The sequence below is a fragment of the Podarcis melisellensis genome, assembly GCF_964234715.1.
Source record: "Podarcis melisellensis genome assembly, chromosome: 3".
Classification (NCBI taxonomy): domain Eukaryota; kingdom Metazoa; phylum Chordata; class Lepidosauria; order Squamata; family Lacertidae; genus Podarcis; species Podarcis melisellensis.
In genome coordinates, this window is record NC_138530.1 from 31,996,732 (window position 1) to 32,014,227 (window position 17,496).

Sequence of the window (17,496 nt, forward strand, 5' to 3'; positions counted from 1 at the left end):
CCCTCATATAATTGTTTCAGGATGCTGAAGGAGATACTCCTATACAGTGGTACCTCAGGTTACAGACGCTTCAGGTTACAGATGCTTCAGGTTACAGACTCTGCTAACCCAGAAATAGTACCTTGGGTTAAGAACTTTGCTGCAGGATGAGAACAGAAATTGCGCTGCGGCGGCAGCGGGAGGCCCCATTAGCTAAAGTGGTACCTCAGGTTAAGAACAGACCTCCAGAACGAATTAAGTTCTTAACCCGAGCTACCACTGTACCTCTGGTTACAAACTCTTCTGGTTACGAACGCTTCAGGTTACAACCTCTGCTAACCCAGAAGTAGCTGCCCCTGGTTGCGAACTTTGCCCCAGGATGCGAACAGAAATCACGTACCTCTGGTGTGCATGCAACAGGAGGCCCCATTAGCGAAAGCATGCCTCGGGATAAGAACAGTTTTAGCTTAAGAACAGACTTCCGGAACGAATTAGGTTTGTAACCAGAGGTACCACTGTACAAGGCAGTAGAAGGTAACTCTCTACCCAATCTTGTTGGAATGCAAACTACTTTCCGTTCAAATCCACATATTCTTTTATTTTCTTGCTTGCTGCCCCGTAGACTTGGAACTCTTGCCAGAATATTTGCATGATGCCATCTCTCCCTTCCTTTAAAAAACACATTTTCTGTGAAGCCTTTGGCTTAGTCCCCTAGTTCCTGTACCCCACTATAACAGATCCTGTATCTAAGCCTAAGCACATGCAACTGAAACAACCACTTCCCAATTTACCCTACTTCCCACTTCATCTAGTTTCCCTCTGTTGAATTTGTTGGATGAACTGGACATGGAGGAAGTGGTTAATTTCCTTCATGAGCACAATTTACTCCATGGTTTGAGATAAGCCAACAGGTGCAAGGTCAGGCAAGCCAGTTGCTATGGCAACTGCCCAGTGCTGTCTATATAAGTGATTAAGGCATGTCAGCTCTTTTGGTCCAGGGTTCTTGTGTAGTGTGTCTGTGTCAGTCTTCAGAAGTGAGTCTGTGTTATGTACTGAATTGCTGGAGCAACAGAGATACTTTGTACTTGTAAATATCTGTATCTCTGTCTGAAAAAGCCTACAAGCTGTATGTATATATGTACACAGCTGTATTACTGAAGCCTAATCTTCTGCAGCAGTAAACTATTTTGGAAAGCAAGTGAGTATTGAGAGGTTGAGATCCATGTACAGTATTGTGTGGACTCTAAAGAGCAAGGCCTCTTAGAAGCTAATCTGTGCGTGTGTTGTAAAGGTCACTGAATATTTTGAGAGTGAGTTAGCAACTGTAGAATCGGGGCTTCACTATGTAAAAGGTGTTTGGCCTCATGTATAAGAAAGTGAGCTATATGGTTCAATACTATGGCTTTTTGTAAGGAAGCACTGCATTTTCATAACATGATTATTCAGCATACTTGTCTTCTCATAACCCGTGTATAGTTGGATAATGACCATTGAGGGGATACGGGGTTAAATCCAGTTGGTGCTTTTGTGCTCATGGAAGCAGGTTCCTTCACTAATGAAGAGTGGGGGAGGTGATTCATTCCCCCACTTCCTTCTCCTCTCAGTACCCCTAAAACTAGCTCCAGAGAATTAGTTTCAGAAAAGGGTAGAAGCTGTGTTGCAGAGGCTGCCATGCTAAAAAGGCAAGAGCACCAATTGAATTTCACCACGTGCTGTTAAGATGACAAATCTTTGGCTGAATACCTAATTTGCATGCGTGGAGTTAGGGATGCAGTGTGCTATATACTTACAATATTCAGCATAGTTTGCATCTCTTATTGCAAAAAGAAAAGAAAAGAAAGGTCTGTTCTGGCTGTCTCTGTAGGTGAACAGTGTGGCCACTTTAAATTGTTCTTATATGGTGAATTGTCATTTGGAAGCTGAGCTGCCAGTTGGCCAAGTCCGCACTGATTGTGCTTGTGTGTTTGTTTATGCAGAAATTTATATATGTTTCTCCTTCTCCGAAGGAGATGCTCAAAAGAGGCCAGCAAAGTAGAAAAACAGATCACAAAAATAAAACTGTATATCCCCAAGGTAGCTAGATAAAATACCGTGAGTCAGATGTAAAAGGAGCATTACAGAAGAGATCCAGGGATAGCAACTGAGAAAATTAAATAGCAACAGAATCAAAGGCTTGCTTAAAAAGAGTTGTTTTCAGGGCTGCTGGCGAAACTTGGGGAAGGAGGAGGAGGATTTAACGTTGATTGTCTACATTTGGATGTCTGCTAATGTTAATTGGTGAGTCAGTTTTCAAGCACTCAGACAATTTGCTTGAATTATTATCGCTTGCCAATATTGTTGACAAGTAAATGTTGAATTTCACTAAATTTTAGACATCCACAGTGATGTATTTGTGGCTGCTGTTGTGAAATGAACTGACTATCTAACATGGGGCCAGTTTGACTCTCTTGCCTGTGACAGAAAAAAATCTTGCATGTTGAGAATTCTCTGTATTGGGCCCTCTGCACATAATTGAGCTTTGTTTGCTACTGATGGGGAAGCTAAAACTTTGATAGAAAGTAATGCAGCAATTGGCAGACTTGTGACAGTTTGTATAGAGTGGTCTTGTCCTATTAAGCAACTGATGTTATGAGAGGGATCTTTTGTTCTTTATAGCTTTTGTAGAAACACAACTCCTGGCTTTAACGAAGTTGAAATCCTCTGGGAGGGAAAAAAAAGGGTTCCTACTTTTTAAAGGGAAACCTTGGAATTTAACAGATTATAAGTGTTATGAGAAATGGTCTGTAACAGTGCACTGTCAATTTTGAGGCACAAGTTGAAGTTGGGTTTTCCCTAGCTTCATGGTACAAAACGTAAAATGGTAAAATCCAAATGTTCACCTCGCTTTTTGAACAACGTGAGCGGTGGAAGAGTCCTGGGGTTGGAGCTGGGATAGGGTTCCTGTTGTCTTCCATACGTTGTTGCACTGCAACTCCCATCAACCCCGGGCACCATGGCCAAGGATGGTGGGAGTTGTAGTCCAGCTATATCTTGAGGGCTACAGGAACCGCCTCTCTGTTTTAGAAAGAATGGGAGGCAGTGCTGTACTGAAAGGTGAGAGGGGTCATGGACCCAGGAGTCCAGCAGGAGGACCCAAGTGGCTTCTCTGTGACAGAGGAGGTGCTGCTGCTCTGCTATCTTTCTCCACTTCAGCACTAGCACTTCTACTGATAGCTAAAGAGCCATGTTGCATCTCCTGGCTCAGTAGGAGTCAGGTGACACATGGAGCCAATAGGGTTCCACCTAGTTCAATAAATCAGCTGACTAGGGTGTGGCTCCTCAATCTGGTTTAGGGGTTGTGCGAACATGCAGAACTTGTAGCCTTCTTTACTGTACCTCCTGGTCCATTTCACTGCTGTTTGGCTTAGTGATTCATCAGAACCAGACTCATGCTTAAGCGCTCTCCCTTCCAGGCATGAGCTGAGAACAAACCCCAAGTCTCACTGTCTTGTGCAGACCACGCCTCTAACAAACTCATTGCTCAGGCACAGATTGAGTTCTTATTGCCCATTCCCACTTCTGAACTCATACTTGGGGGTGCCCCCTGCCAATTGATTCATACTAGTTTCTTTCTTTGGTCAGTTTGTGCTGCTGAAATCAAGGAGCTGATGCCAATGTTTCCATCAGAGTAAGTAAGCTGTAATTGGCTTGTGGACATTATCCTAGCAGGAGCATGCTGGCTACTTGTTTGGAGCGGGTGGCTGGCGATGAGTAGGCTGCAGTTTTGTAATACTGAGCCTAATTGGGTGTAAGTGAATTATTTCTAGATCCATGACTAGCATAAATGAGGCTGCATTAATTCCAGGCATGCAGCTGATGGCTACAATTTTGCATATCCCTAGACAATGTCTGACCTAATCATGATGATGTAAATAGAGTTGCCGGTCCAGAACATTCATACTTACTCTACTGATGTGTCTCTGCCTAAAATAAAGCAGTTGGCGTGCTTCCGCCTGGGTTGGATTTTTACCCCAATCTTCTTGTTGCCTCTGGCCTTTTAAGGAGAAAACTTTGTTGGCAGTGGGCTTGGGTGTTTTCACAGCTTTGGGAAATAACTCTGTGCTCTAGTTGAGTACCCGGAACAAATTAGGTTCGTAACCAGAGGTACCACTGTACCCAGTTACAGGCAACTTGATTTTTGTTGGTGGTTTTAGAAAAATGATGGTAACCCACCCTGTTTTATAATATTTGTAACCAACCCCATCTTGACAGCTTGGTAATTGAACCCAACCATAAATCCCATTGCAGCAGCCATTGCACAACCGTATCCCAGAACATCTGGAGAGCCACCACAGGTTGGCCCCCAATTGGTGTCCTTGAGCTCATGGGTGGGCTCTTGATTCAGGAGAGTCAACTGTCAGCAGACGTATATGGGGGAAGGGGATTTTTGTCAAATGAAAGGATCTGGTTTTGCTATGCACTGGTCTTTGGTCTGTGATCAAAGTTTGAGGATAGAGGGAAGCCTTTGCTTAACTTGGGCTCTTCCCTGCTTCAGAATCTTATTTTATGTTTGATTTGTTCCAAGTGCTCCAAATATTGATGCAAATGAAGTAGGGAAAGGGCAAAGTGATTGTGTAACCCAGCCTACAGTGGGGCGCTTTCTGCTCTTTTAATGATAATGTACCTGCTCTTCTGGAAGGAAGAAAACCTTCCAACATGCCCTTGTCTTTCAATATAGTAAATCTCCATAAAATACTGTACAGCATACTTCATGCTCAATAGTTGCTGGGAATCAAAGTCTTTTGTTGCTGTATTTCTTGATAACAGCCCACAAGAGTTCAGTAGGCTTTGAAATTCAAGGCTCAGCAAGGAGAATAGTCTGCTGCCCTTTAATTTTATGTTTTCTTTCTTTTTTAAAAGATATGCCTTTTACAGTGATTGGTACAGATCCGAGATCTATTATCCTGTGCAATCTGCATTCATTCATGCTGAGATAAGGGGAAGCATTTTCAGCATTGCTGAAAATGATGTGAAACGATAAATAGCCCAGATATGGGGGGGGGGAGAGGAGAAAGGGCAGGCTGTGCACTTGGAAAACAAAACCTGCTGTTGAGCTCAGATGGGTAGGAGGAGGTTAGAATCTTCCTGATAATATAAACAGGGCCAGTTTGTCAGCAGCGCTCTGTTGATAATGAACCGATTGTTTCCTGCCTGCATAGAGATGGGTTTGTCAGAACTTCTCTGAGGGTCAAAGATCCGCTGGAAGAAGCTGAGTCACTCTGTTTTTCCTCTTTAGGGTCGATGGTTTGCTTAGGGAACTGCATGTCTGCTGTGCAGCGCTTCTGTAGCCTTAGCCCTGTTGCAAGCCAAGGGTGTCTAAGAGATTGTGCTGGTTCATAATAACCACGTGCTACTGGTTGCTATGGTGCTCGGTCTGTTGCGTATAAGAGGGAGAAACTGGCATAGAATCATAGAACTGTAAAGTTGGAAGGGACCTTGCAGATCATCTAGTTCAGGGGTCAGCAAACTTTTTCACCACGGGCCCAGTCCACTGTCCCTCAGACCTTGTGGGGGGCTGGACTATATTTTTTTGGGGGAAATGAACGAACTCCCATGCCCCACAAAACATGCTGATTCCTGGACTGTCCGGAGGCTGGATTTAGAAGTGGTTGGGCCGGATCTGGCCCCCGGGCCTTAGTTTGCCTACCCATGATCTAGGTCAACTGCCTGCAATGCAGGAATATGCAGCTGCTCCATACAGAGATCTAGCCTGCAACCCTGCTGTTATTAGCACCATGCTCTAACCAACTGAGCTATCCATGGTGGTGGAAATTCAAGGTTTGCAGAAGGACAAAAAACGTTTTTGGATAAACAACCTCAAGAGTGGGGATCCCCAAACAGCTCCCTGAGCATCTGCTGTGGCCACAGGATGCTATTTGTGATGGGCAAAAGAGAAAACCAGGGGTTGGAGAAGGAAAGGAATGAGCTACTCTTGAAGAGAACCCTGGAACAGGAGCACTCTACACTACAGCATTTTGTTGTGAGTCCCAAGGCTCAGTGGATATTTGGACCTGGATTTTCCCAGTCATTCATTCATTCATTCATTTTATTTGTATGCCAAATCCTGCTCAAAGCAGCTTACAACAAAGAAACAGGGATGCGTTTCAAACACAACAAAATCAATTTCATAATAGCATAGCAAAACAATAGCGAATATAATAACATACCAAAATAACACATACCACTACAGCATGTCAGTACAGTATGAGAAACTTAATCTCAGGGTTGTGTGTTCGAGCCCCACATTGGGCAAAAGATTCCTGCATTGCAGGGTGTTTGGACTAGATGACCCTCTTGGTCCCTTCCAACTCTTCCGTTCTACGATTCAATGAAATAATAACAAGATTACTAAGACAGCATTCAGCACCCAATAGCAAAAATAACAAGGGAGCTTCACAGTTTCACCTTAGTCCTAGAAAACACTCCTCCTATAATGTTGCTCAGTCCTAGCTCTGCACTCTAAACCACTACATCTCACTGGTTCTCATAGCTCAGGGAAGAGTTTAAAATGTGTGTGAGAGTTGTAAAAGGCTTAGGTTAGCATCAAAAGAGCCCTTTTCACACATTTGCCTGGTTTAGACATCGGACTAAGTCAGCCATTGCAAACCTAGTGCTTTCCAGATGCTAGTCCAAAACATCTGGAGAACACCAAGTTGGGAAATGCAGTGTTAAAGCATAGGTGTTGTTGTTGGTTTTATTGTCAATGGATTACAAACTGGTGTGCACTGTGCCGAGTTCCTACTAAGTTCCTCCACCGCTCATCTGATCGATGTGTGTGAGTTTTTGATTTGTTTCCTTCCCGGGCGTGGCAAATGGGTTAGCAGGGGCTGGAACAAATTGTGAACTTTTGAGCATCTTTCACATTAAACCATAGTTTACTATCAACATGATGTCTGAAGCAGGCCATTAAAGTCCTGTGCTGCCCACTGAATCTTCCTCTTTTGGTTTAGGAATGGTATTCATCAATTCCAAATGTTTTGTGCATCCTTCTTTAACTTTTCAAGGTAACAGAATTGGGCCTCCCTGTGAACGTAAGATAGAGCCTCGTTTCTATGACATTTTCATTCCAAGGAAGCATGTGGAATTCTGCCAGCCCTGAGCTCGGTCCAGTTATTTATCTGCTTCACATTTAAAACTAACAAAAGGGAACTGGCCCTATTTCCTCATCGATATATTTAGCTGGTGGAGAGCTGAGTACATGTTGAGCAATAGAAGTTTGCTACTTGTTTCCTTTGCAGCTTGTCCGTTAACTTTATTTTGGAAAACGGGTTGTTCTGAAAGATCTATTCTTTCAGTGTGGCTGTTTTTTCTTCTGTTGTTTCAATGCCTTGCTTGTTTTCTTCCTCCTGATATTGTTATGCTCAGTGGAGTGTTGCTGGCAGTGTATGCCAGTGAGGCTCTTTATACAGAGTCCGATCACTGGCCCATCTCTTCCAGTGCTGGTTGCTCTGACTTAAAGTGGCTCTCCCTCGCCTTGTGAGTGGCTTAGTGGTTAGAGTGTTGTACTAGGAGAGACTAGTTCAACTCTCTGCCCAGCTATAGGAGGTCACTGGGTTTTGGGCAACCTTGAGCCTGTCACTGTCTCTCAGCCTAACTAACCTCACAGGGTTGTTGTGGAGAGTGAAATGGGGAAAGGGAACTGTGCAAGCTGCTTCAAGCTCCTTTGAGGAAAGGCAGTGCAATGAATAAAATCAGTAGAAGGCCTTTCCTAGTTCTTGTTGTTGTTTAGTCGTTTAGTCGTGTCCGACTCTTCGTGACACCTAGTCCTTCTACTGAAGAGCAAAACAGAGAAATGCTCTTTGGACCACTAGCACTGGGAAACAAATGAAAAGGCAGGGGAATAATGGTAATTTTTTACTAACACATACATATACATAAAATGTGTTAATGAATTAGAGCAATATCAATCCAGTAATTAGAACACCACCCACATGTTGAGTGCTATTTTAAGTGATTTGATCCATTTTAATGCAGCCACTCTGAATGTTAAGAAATGCCACAAAAGAAGACTTATGAGTTCAAACATGTCTATTTTAAGCAGTTATTCTGATTAGGGTGTTTGTAGCTGGTCACAGTATATCATTTAGTCTTTATGCTCTCTTCCAAATACTTGTGAAAATGTCATGTGCACTTGTTAATTCATGCTCATACTTTACTTCGGCTCTTGAACAGAGGTTGTTGAAGACTGACCCTGGGACCTCCTGCAGTCAATGCATATGCCCTTGAACCTGTAGCCTCTTCCCAAACCAAGGTTGGGTGTATTTGTCCTTCAGAAATGCTGGATTTTTATACCTTAAGCAAGAGGTGCATGGATGCATGGATGCTTTAGCTGAGATTCCTGCCTAGCAGAGGGTTGGACTAGATGACCCTCGGTGTACCTTCCATCTCTACTGTTTTATGATTCTATGATCGTGATTGCTTGTGGGAAGGGCCAAAGAGCTATGCAGGGTGCATAGAAATCTGGGGGTATCGTCTCTGGCTTGAGAAAGAGAGAGAGCCCCAAATATTGCTTGCGCATCTTAAGGATAGCTGGACCCAAGTTAATTCAAAACCTAAATGGAAGCAAATAATTTTCCCTTAATTCCTCTTTGCTCTGTGTTGCAGACAGAGCCTTCTTTGTATCCAAAGTTCCCTGATGAAAGGCCAATTGTGGCACTAAGTTGTGTTAGGTTCTGTTTATTTACTAAGATATTCTTCTTTACACTGCTGTGCTTTAAATTTTTGCATAAGGGCTACATTTTTTAAAAAAACCGAAGAGCTGAGATTCTTCAGAATCCTGAATTCTCTTCCCAAGACCTACTTTCTTTGCCAGTGAGTAGTTTGCCCAGAATACTCAAAGCCCCTGAACATGACAGAATCGTGCAACCATGGAACAATAATTTCAGGTGAAAGAAGCAGGACTCGGGCTTAAATGCTTGCTTAAAAAGAAGAAGAGTTTATGTTCCTTTTGCTGAATTTGTTTGTCAGGGTGTTCCTGGAACAGGTCCCCCTCACTTCTTCTTAAGGTGCTTATTTCCATTGTAGAGAAGGGTACTCCTTCCTTTCTAGGCAGCAACTCTATGGTGGCTGTTTCCTGTATATTGACAGTGACTGCTTGCAAGGAATCATGGGAAGGATTTGAAAACACAGTAAATAACTGTATGAGGGACCTCTCCTTGATGTCCATTTGGGTGCGAGCTGTACTTCATAAACCTTAAAAAGGAGAAGAAGCGGGGGGGGGGGGAGAGCTGCTGGGAGAATAAGGGCATTTGGATTACCACAAGTCATGTATGTGGTATACAGGAACTCCTCTGTCTAGGGGAAGCCAGCCTTCATGAAATGCCATCTCCATTCTGAAGTTCATTTGGCGCGTGTTCTGGCAAACTTTTGGAATAATTTGTGAACATGGCCAAACTGGTGATGCTTGTAGACTGAAGAAAGATCTGTGGGTGATCTAATATTGCGCACAAGTGGATTTCCAGTTGCACCAAGGGAGTGTCCCCTTCTTAAAGCCCTCCCTCCTACTCCAGAGGGTCTCCTAGTTTATGCAGAACAGATTTGGGGGGTATGTTTGAGGGCGCTGTGGGCATTGGGGAAGTAGATGCCTGTTCTGCCACTGGGTAGGCGCAGTTGATCTGAGTTTAAGCACTACAGATTTTTGTTGCATTTCTGTAAGGGCACTTGAATCTGACACAGAGGCTGCCTTCACACCATACATGTAAAGTACTTCCCCCTGCAAAAGAATCATGGGAACTGTAGTTTAAAGGTGCTGGATATTGTAGTTCTGTGAGGGTTAAACTACAGTTCCTAGGATTCTTTTTTTGGGGGGGTTGCTTTGTGGATCCACACTGTGGATTTAATGTTTATTTCCTTGGAGTGCTTCAGCTAAACTTCCTAGGACAGTTCTCTTATCCTGAGGCTTCTACTCTTTGCAGATAAGTTGGGGTTCATTAATTTGTGGAATGGCCCAGGTACCCTTTTCGTTTTCAATTTGCCATGTTTCCACATATCTAACATCTGTATTTGTTAAGAGGCTTTCTTTCAGCTGAGAAGAGGGCTTTTGACTGGCCAGTTTTGCTAAGCAAACAGCTCCTCTGTTTGTAAACTGACCTTGATATTTTTTCAGGCACTGGCATTCCTGCTCTGCTGTTCATTGTCTGCCATAAGCCTTTCATGCTGCCTATACGTGACTGATAAATCACAACTTTTTCAAGGTAGTTTTTTCCACTTCCACAGAATGTAACTGTAGCAGCTTATTTGTGCGGCAGAACAAAGGCTTATGACAAACCAATCTTCTAACGTCAACAAGCAGTGCAGACTCTTAAAAACGGTTACCTGGAGAGTGGCTGAAACTCTGGCAGTTTCCAGGTTAGGGTGTAGCCAGAATTCTAATTGCTCAGTGTTGACTTTTCATAAGGACAGTAGCTGGTGAATTCACATCAAAGGGGGCCTTTAGCCATAGATACAATTCTCTGCCAGCTAGAGCTGTTGGCTTGCTGGGGAGAACTGCAGAACAGTGATCTGCATTGGGATAGTGAGGTCTTTATGCATTTTGCAAATGCCACTTTGTGGGTCCGTAGTAATTCCCTTGTGTCTCTTAAAACTGCAGCAGATAAAAGGGACTGAGCAAAAGTTTCTTTTCAATAGTCCCAAAGACTGCTGAGTACAACTTCTAGTCGAGGTGGTAGATGCTTATTATAACATTATAGCATCTGAAGAAGTGTGCATGCACACGAAAGCTCATACCAAGAACTAACTTAGTTGGTCTTTAAGGTGCTACTGGAAGGAATTTTTTTTGTTTTGACTATGGCAGACCAACACGGCTACCTATCTGTAACTGGTATTATAACATGGTTAATTAATTGCTCATATTAGAGACCAACATGTCTCTTAAATATTAGTCCTCTGAATGAAAGAGCAATCCTGGTTTTTGAGACAAGTTTAGAGAAATTTCAAAAGGATATCCTCTAAAGTTTTTTTATTTGCTGTCTCTGCACATGGCTTTTTTCTTTTTGTGCCGTTTCCTACCCACCTAAAATCCTCTGGGCTGCGGTGTTGAAGGCTCTTCCAATTCTAGACAACTGCTCAAGCCCAAATGCTTCTTTTACATGTGAAGTGCAGACCCTTGTGTTGTGGCATAAATTGCATTGGAGATGTGTCCCATTTTCAAAGGGGGGGGGTTGCTGTGCCATGTGGGGAAACATGATGGAAAGGCAGTTTGGCTACATTTCCATGTAACTTGCTTTTGTGAAACACAAAGTGTTGAGTAGACAATCCCCTGGTGAACTTGTCAAAGCTGTGGGGACAGGGTTCAGGACCCACTCGTAAGTACCGTATTTTTCGCTCTATAAGATGCACCAGACCATAAGACGCACCTAGTTTTTGGAGAAGGAAAACAAGACAAAAAATATTCTGAATCTCAGAAGCCAGAGCAGCAAGAGGGATCGCTGCACAGCGAAAGCAACAATCCCTCTTGCTGTTCTGGCTCCTGGGATAGCTGCACAGCCTGCATTCGCTCCATAAGACGCACACATATTTCCCCTTACTTTTTAGGAGGGAAAAAGTGAGTCTTATAGAGCAAAATATACGGTACTTGGAAGATCCCTGCTCCTGCCAACCTAGCAGTTTGAAAGCACAAAGTGCAAGTAGATAAATAGGTACCGCTCCGGTGGGAAGTTAAACAGCGTTTCCTTGCTCTGCTCTGGTTCACCAGAAGCGGCTTAATCATGCTGGCCACATGACCTGGAAGCTGTACGCCGGCTCCCTCAGCCAGTAAAGCAAGATGAGCGCCGCAACCCCGGAGTCTTCCGCAACTGGACCTAACGGTCAGGGTCCCTTTACCTTTACTTGCAAGATAGTCCTTTGGTTTTGCTGTACTGCATATAACTGTTGGTTATTAGTGTTCAGGGGTGGGGAGGGAGGCTCTTTTAATTTCATTGTACACAGGTTGTACAATGACAACAAAGGTATTATTATTATTATTATGGTTCTGTTTTCCAGCACTGGAAGTGGTCAGTCATGGCAGGCGATGCCATCATGGTGATGCGAGGACTGGCAAAGCTCAGCAAGGCAGTTCTAGAAACACAGACGGTACAGCTTCGGCAAGTTGTCCTTGGTGGTGATGCAGTAACCATGGTCAGGAGCTTCCAGGCCACTGCTGAAGAGCAGTTCAGTGCTGCCATGGGGAAAATGCAGGTAAGAGAGTGTATGTGTGTGCTCACACTACCACATCAATAAGCATTTAGCCTGTTTTGGGTATCTTTCCCGGTCTCTTGTCAGTGAAATGCATGTGAGGTTGCAATCATATAAACATTTAACTGGAAGTAAATTGAGGACTGCAGCCTGTAGCAGTTGTCAATTTATGTGTCCCTCTAATCCAAGGTAGTTCTCCAGATGTTGCTGAGCTACATCAGAAAGCATGGCCAACAGACAGGGGTCTTGGGAGTTGTAGTACAGCAATAACTGACCAATGGCTGCTGTAGTCTCACTGCAGTTGTACGAACACTTCTGGTTACACACACTTCAGGTTACGAGCTCCGCTAACTTGGAGGTAGCTGCTCCTGGTTGCAAACTTTGCCCCGGGATGTGAGCGGGAGGCGCGCACGTGCAGCAGGAAACCCCATTAGTGAAAGCTCACCTCAGGATAAGGACGGTTTCAGCTTAAGAACGGACTTCCAGAACGAATTGAATTCGTAACCAGAGGTACCGCTGTATTCTAGAAAGTTGACATAACTGAATGTGCTGTTGTTTAAAGATCTGGCGAAACCTTTTGCACGCTGTGAATTTGGGTAATTGAAATGGAAATATCTTATTGCTGGATCTTTTGTTTCGTTTGTTTCTTAAAATTTTTATCTCACATTTATCATCCCACAGGCTTTCTCGGCATCATATAATCCTAAAAACAATATTTAAATAAATCACATGCCCTTTTGAAAGTTCATATTATTTTGATTTCAGGCAAGTTGATATCAGCAAGGGCAAGAATCAGAGAGGTGAATTAAAGTAGAATAGAAGGTGACACAAGGAGAAAGAAATTGAGCAACAAGAAACCCTAACCTCAGTGGCTATGTCTGTCGGTGCCCCATTTGATGCGGGTTCCGCTTGTGCTCCCCATAGCAGCTAGCTAAAATTTACTCATTGATTACGTGAAACGCAATTATCGTCGTGTGTAGTTCAGCCCTTGGTGGCCTATGTATTACCGTATTTTTCGTCCTATAGGATGCACCGTCCCATAAGGCGCACCTAGTTTTTTTGGGGGGAAATAAAGGGAAAAATTTTTTATTTCCCCCCCAGGCACGGGGCTGGGGTGGGGGAAGCCCGAGCTTCCCCAGCCCCCAGAACAGGCAACTCTCCGCAAGCCGCGGGAGCCCAGCGCTGGGCTCCTGCACCTTGCGGAGAGCTGCGCGAAGCCTGGTGGAGAGCGAGAGGGGTCGGTGCTCACCGACCCCTCTTGCTCTCCAGGCTTCAGCGAAAGCCTCCATTCGCCTCATAGGACGCACACACATTTCCCCTTCATTTTTGGAGGGGAAAAAGTGCGTCCTATAGGGCGAAAAATACGGTATTTCTCTTTAGCAATTGCTTAGAGAAGAGGGAAGCTGCCTTTTCCATGAATGTGCAACGTCTGCCTAAAAAACCTGTAGTTATTTTTGTTTCCTACTGGGGGTGGGGTGTGGAAATGTGAAGTGTTTTCCAGTAAATTACTCTTTGTTTTTGGTGCTGTTCCTGCCAACCTCTGATACTTGTAGCCTTTTCTAAACTATTTTTTATTAATGTTGGAAGAGAACTGTTTCCATTGTGTTACCTCTGTGGTGGTGTAGTTAAATCGGCCAAGAGGTGTTGTTAAATGGCATTCTGGAAAAATCTGTTACCGGGACACCTAGTTCTCACAATGTAGAATCTAAAGACCTTTCAATTTATTATTACTCTTCCTTTTTTTTTTAAAAAAAAAAGGCTTCCAGCTTTCATATTTTCAGAGAGATCTTTGCCAAAGGTTTGGAAAAAAAGAAGGGAAACTGGAGAGAGTCTCCTATTGTGAAAAAAGTCTAGGTGGTGTCTGAATCATGATACAAATCTTTGGAAGCACTGAACATGTAACTTGAAAGCAAATGTTTTTAAAATAGGTGTCGTAATCAACACTGCTCAGTGCTTGTCTCCAGTCACAAGCACATTAACCAGCTGATACATGTAAATATATTATTTTTGTGTGCATGAAACATACTAGATTTTTACACCAGTGGCCCATGGTCACAGGATAGGGTTCGCTTATGTAGACTGAAAGAGAGATATGAAGGGGAATAGCTAGGCTAGACTTCCTCAACCTAATGCCTTCCAGATGCTTGGACCATGGTTCCCTTCAGCCCCAGCATCATACAGCTGTTCTGGTTGGGGCTGGTGGGACCTGTAGTCCAAAATATTTGGATGCACTAGATTGGGAATGGCTAGGATGGCTGTTCCCTTCATAGCTCTCTTTCAATTGGGATTATGCCTCTTTCCCCGCATTATGTGGCCCACCCAATCCATTGATAAAACTGCTGAGTTCTACAACGTCTCAAAAGTGCAGTTCTGTTCGATGGATGCTCTGCTGAAGGAAGGAGGTCAGGAGGGAAGTCACTGTTGCTGATTCCTCCTTCCCACTGCCTCCCCCCGAAAAGCTGCTCTGAAAAAATCCAAGGCCCCCTGGAACTGTGCAAGAGGTGATGTGATGGGTGGGACTGCATGGGGAATGGAGATGATTGCCTATCTCTTTCCTCAAGCAGAAGCTTCCACTGAATCGCAGAAGGAGCTCTCTGGATCCCACTCATTATAAACACAGGTTGATGTACACCATTAAGCACATTTGTGCAAAATGGTTTCTGCTTCCAAGGAGGCATACTGACGGAAGTGGCACACCTGGTCCTGTCATGCTGCGCAATGAAGCAACCCTGCTTCAGGAAGCATTCGGGAAGTGAGGGATAAATGAAGACAGGAATTGGGGTCGGTGGAGTACAAATTCCAAAAGTGTTGGCTGTAGAGAAGGGGTGGTGGCGGTGGCTCCATCACTTGGAGTGAATTATCAGCATATTGCATACATTTTGGTTCCTTTAGATGTAAGTGTATTTATAAACCACTAAATGTTACAGATATCAAGACACTGTATTATAATAATTATAAAATCATTACTGTAAAAGTCTTAATTATAAAATCATAAAATACAGGAATGACCAACACTGATTCGGATCAATTCTCTAAAAATGCTTGCTGATACAAACAGGAGTAATTATTATTATTATTATACCACCCATAGATCTTGGGGCTGTTCACAACACAAGACATTGAAATATCAGAATTTGTAGGTGTGTGGAAAGTGTTTTGTCTTTTCAAGAAGGGAGCAGTGTGAGTGACTGTGAGAGCAGTTTACACCTTATTTTTTGGCTGAGGAAAAACACCTTTCAATGTTCTGTTTGCAGGATCTGGGCAAGCAACAGGAGAACTTGAAAGATATTGGTGAGGACTTTGGAAAAGACGAGAGCTTCTCTGAATCGGAGCTGGGAGGTGCTGCAAAGGACTTCTACCCTCCCCCTCTAGAACACCCTCCCAAGTCTGGTGGTGCAGAGGGCCCATCTCCCTCGTACGTTGCCAGAGGACCTTTACCAAACGTCGGTGAGAGCGGAGACCCTAGTGTGGGTTGGAACCCCATCTCTGCCAAAGTGAATGCAAAGCTCTTTGGAGGCTTTAGGGACCCTTGGAATCCTTCTGCTCCCGCTTGGGGGCAAAGCCGGGCTTTTCACCAAGACCATTCCTCGGTGGGCGGACTCACGGCTGAAGATATTGACAAAGCCAGGCAGGCGAAAGCAGATCCACAACAGAAACCGTACAAACAGATGGTACGTAGGCTGTGTAGCACCAGTGGAAAATAGGAGTTTTAAATATGAGTTTTGTGCTGTTATTTTTTAAAAAGCAGGTTATCCTTTTTTAAAAAAACAAAACAAAACCCTGCCCTACCATACTTTTGCATGATGAACATGTCTGGGTAGTAGTGGGAGCAGTGCATTATTTTCCTTTGTTTTTAATTATCTTTGAGGCATGTCTGCTGCTCAACTGGTAACCGCATGGGAAATGTGCCAAGAAATGCAAGTTCCTTTTCTCCCAGGTCACTTCAGGAAACCAGGCCACGGATTTCAGTAACAATACTGAGAGGACACTCTTTAAATTTAATCTTCCCATTTTAACAGGTGGGGAAACTGAATAACTTGCCAAAGCCTGTGGCTTTCTTAACCTATTATTTTCCTTGGAATAATAATAATACATGCCTTGTATGACATTCAGATGGGCTTCCATTTACTGGAGGGATGTACAGACTCCTAAGATTAACACCAGGTTAATCAGAGAATGCTGAATGTGTGGAGATGTCTTTCCTCAGTAGGTTCTCTTTGCTTCCTTTCTGTTACCTTTCAGTGGGCAGAAAAGATGTAACTGGTTTCTTTGGTTTGTAGTTGTAACTTGTTTTGTTTTTATTGGTTTGTCTGTTTATTTTAACTTAACATATGAATTGTTTCCCATTAAAAAAGTTGGTTTATTGTTGCTTTTATACTGTCAGCCCTCTTGCAGGTCTGCTCGACTGAAAGGCAGACTAGAGAGAGGAGTTAAAATAGATGATAATCACATTTTTGTTCAGCTCTGCTTTTCAAAGTGAAGAGAGCTGTATTGTAAATGTCCTCTTGCAATTAAGCAAGGCGGGCTAGCAACTGTTCATTTGTTTAGAGAGTTCAAAATGCACCCCTAGAAATAGACCTTTGCTTTTTAATGTTTAACAGGTGTTCACCTTCCCTTTACTGGACACTCAATACTCTGCTAAATGCTTGGGATGGTTAAGAAGTTGTACTTGTTGTTGTCGTGTGTTCTTGTGCTCCTCCAGCTGAAATTCAGAACAGGTGCAACCCAGGTTTGCTTGCCTCCCTCCTCTGCCTTGCATTTCCTCTTAAGAGATGATTCTGTCTGCTGGAAGTTGAGTAATTTTTCTAAAGCAGAAAATCCTAGCTTAAAGTGGAGCACTGGACTAGACTGTGCTGTACTAATCTCCCGAACCAAATAGTCTGACCTGGTTTAGTGGAGTTTCCTATGTTTCTTTGCAAATTTTTTTGGCAGCTAGTTAAAAACATAATTAAAACAGAAATACAAATAAAACAGAGCAGCATCAGAAAACAATCAAACAAACAAATCCGTTCAGTACGCGTGAAGCTGTTTTGAGTCAGATCATTGGTCAATCTAGCTCATCACTGACGGGCAAGTGGGTCTTCAGGGATCCAGACAGGTGTCCTTCCTAACTACCTGGAGATGCAAAAGATTGAATCCAGGCCCCTTTGCATGCAAAGCAGATGCTTTATAGTATACTCGTCACAAGTGCTGCAGTGCACAACTCCTCTGAGTTTAAAAGGAAAAGAGCTGAACCTCTTAACACTCCGCAGCACAGTCAGTGGACCTGAGACTGTTTTGACTCACTAACTTTGGAGGTGAATCTCT

General features: G+C 43.5%; 1 protein-coding gene across 1 annotated transcript in view; it reads left to right on the plus strand.

Annotated features, from left to right (window-relative positions):
- COQ8A (coenzyme Q8A) overlaps positions 1–17,496 on the plus strand; it is a 56,712-nt gene that overhangs the window by 7,623 nt on the left and 31,593 nt on the right. The window contains exons 2-3 of the mRNA XM_081904033.1: positions 11,998–12,192; positions 15,444–15,860. Of these exons, the coding sequence (XP_081760159.1) occupies positions 12,016–12,192; positions 15,444–15,860 (594 nt within the window). The 5' untranslated portion in view covers positions 11,998–12,015. The remainder of the gene's footprint in view (positions 1–11,997; positions 12,193–15,443; positions 15,861–17,496) is intronic.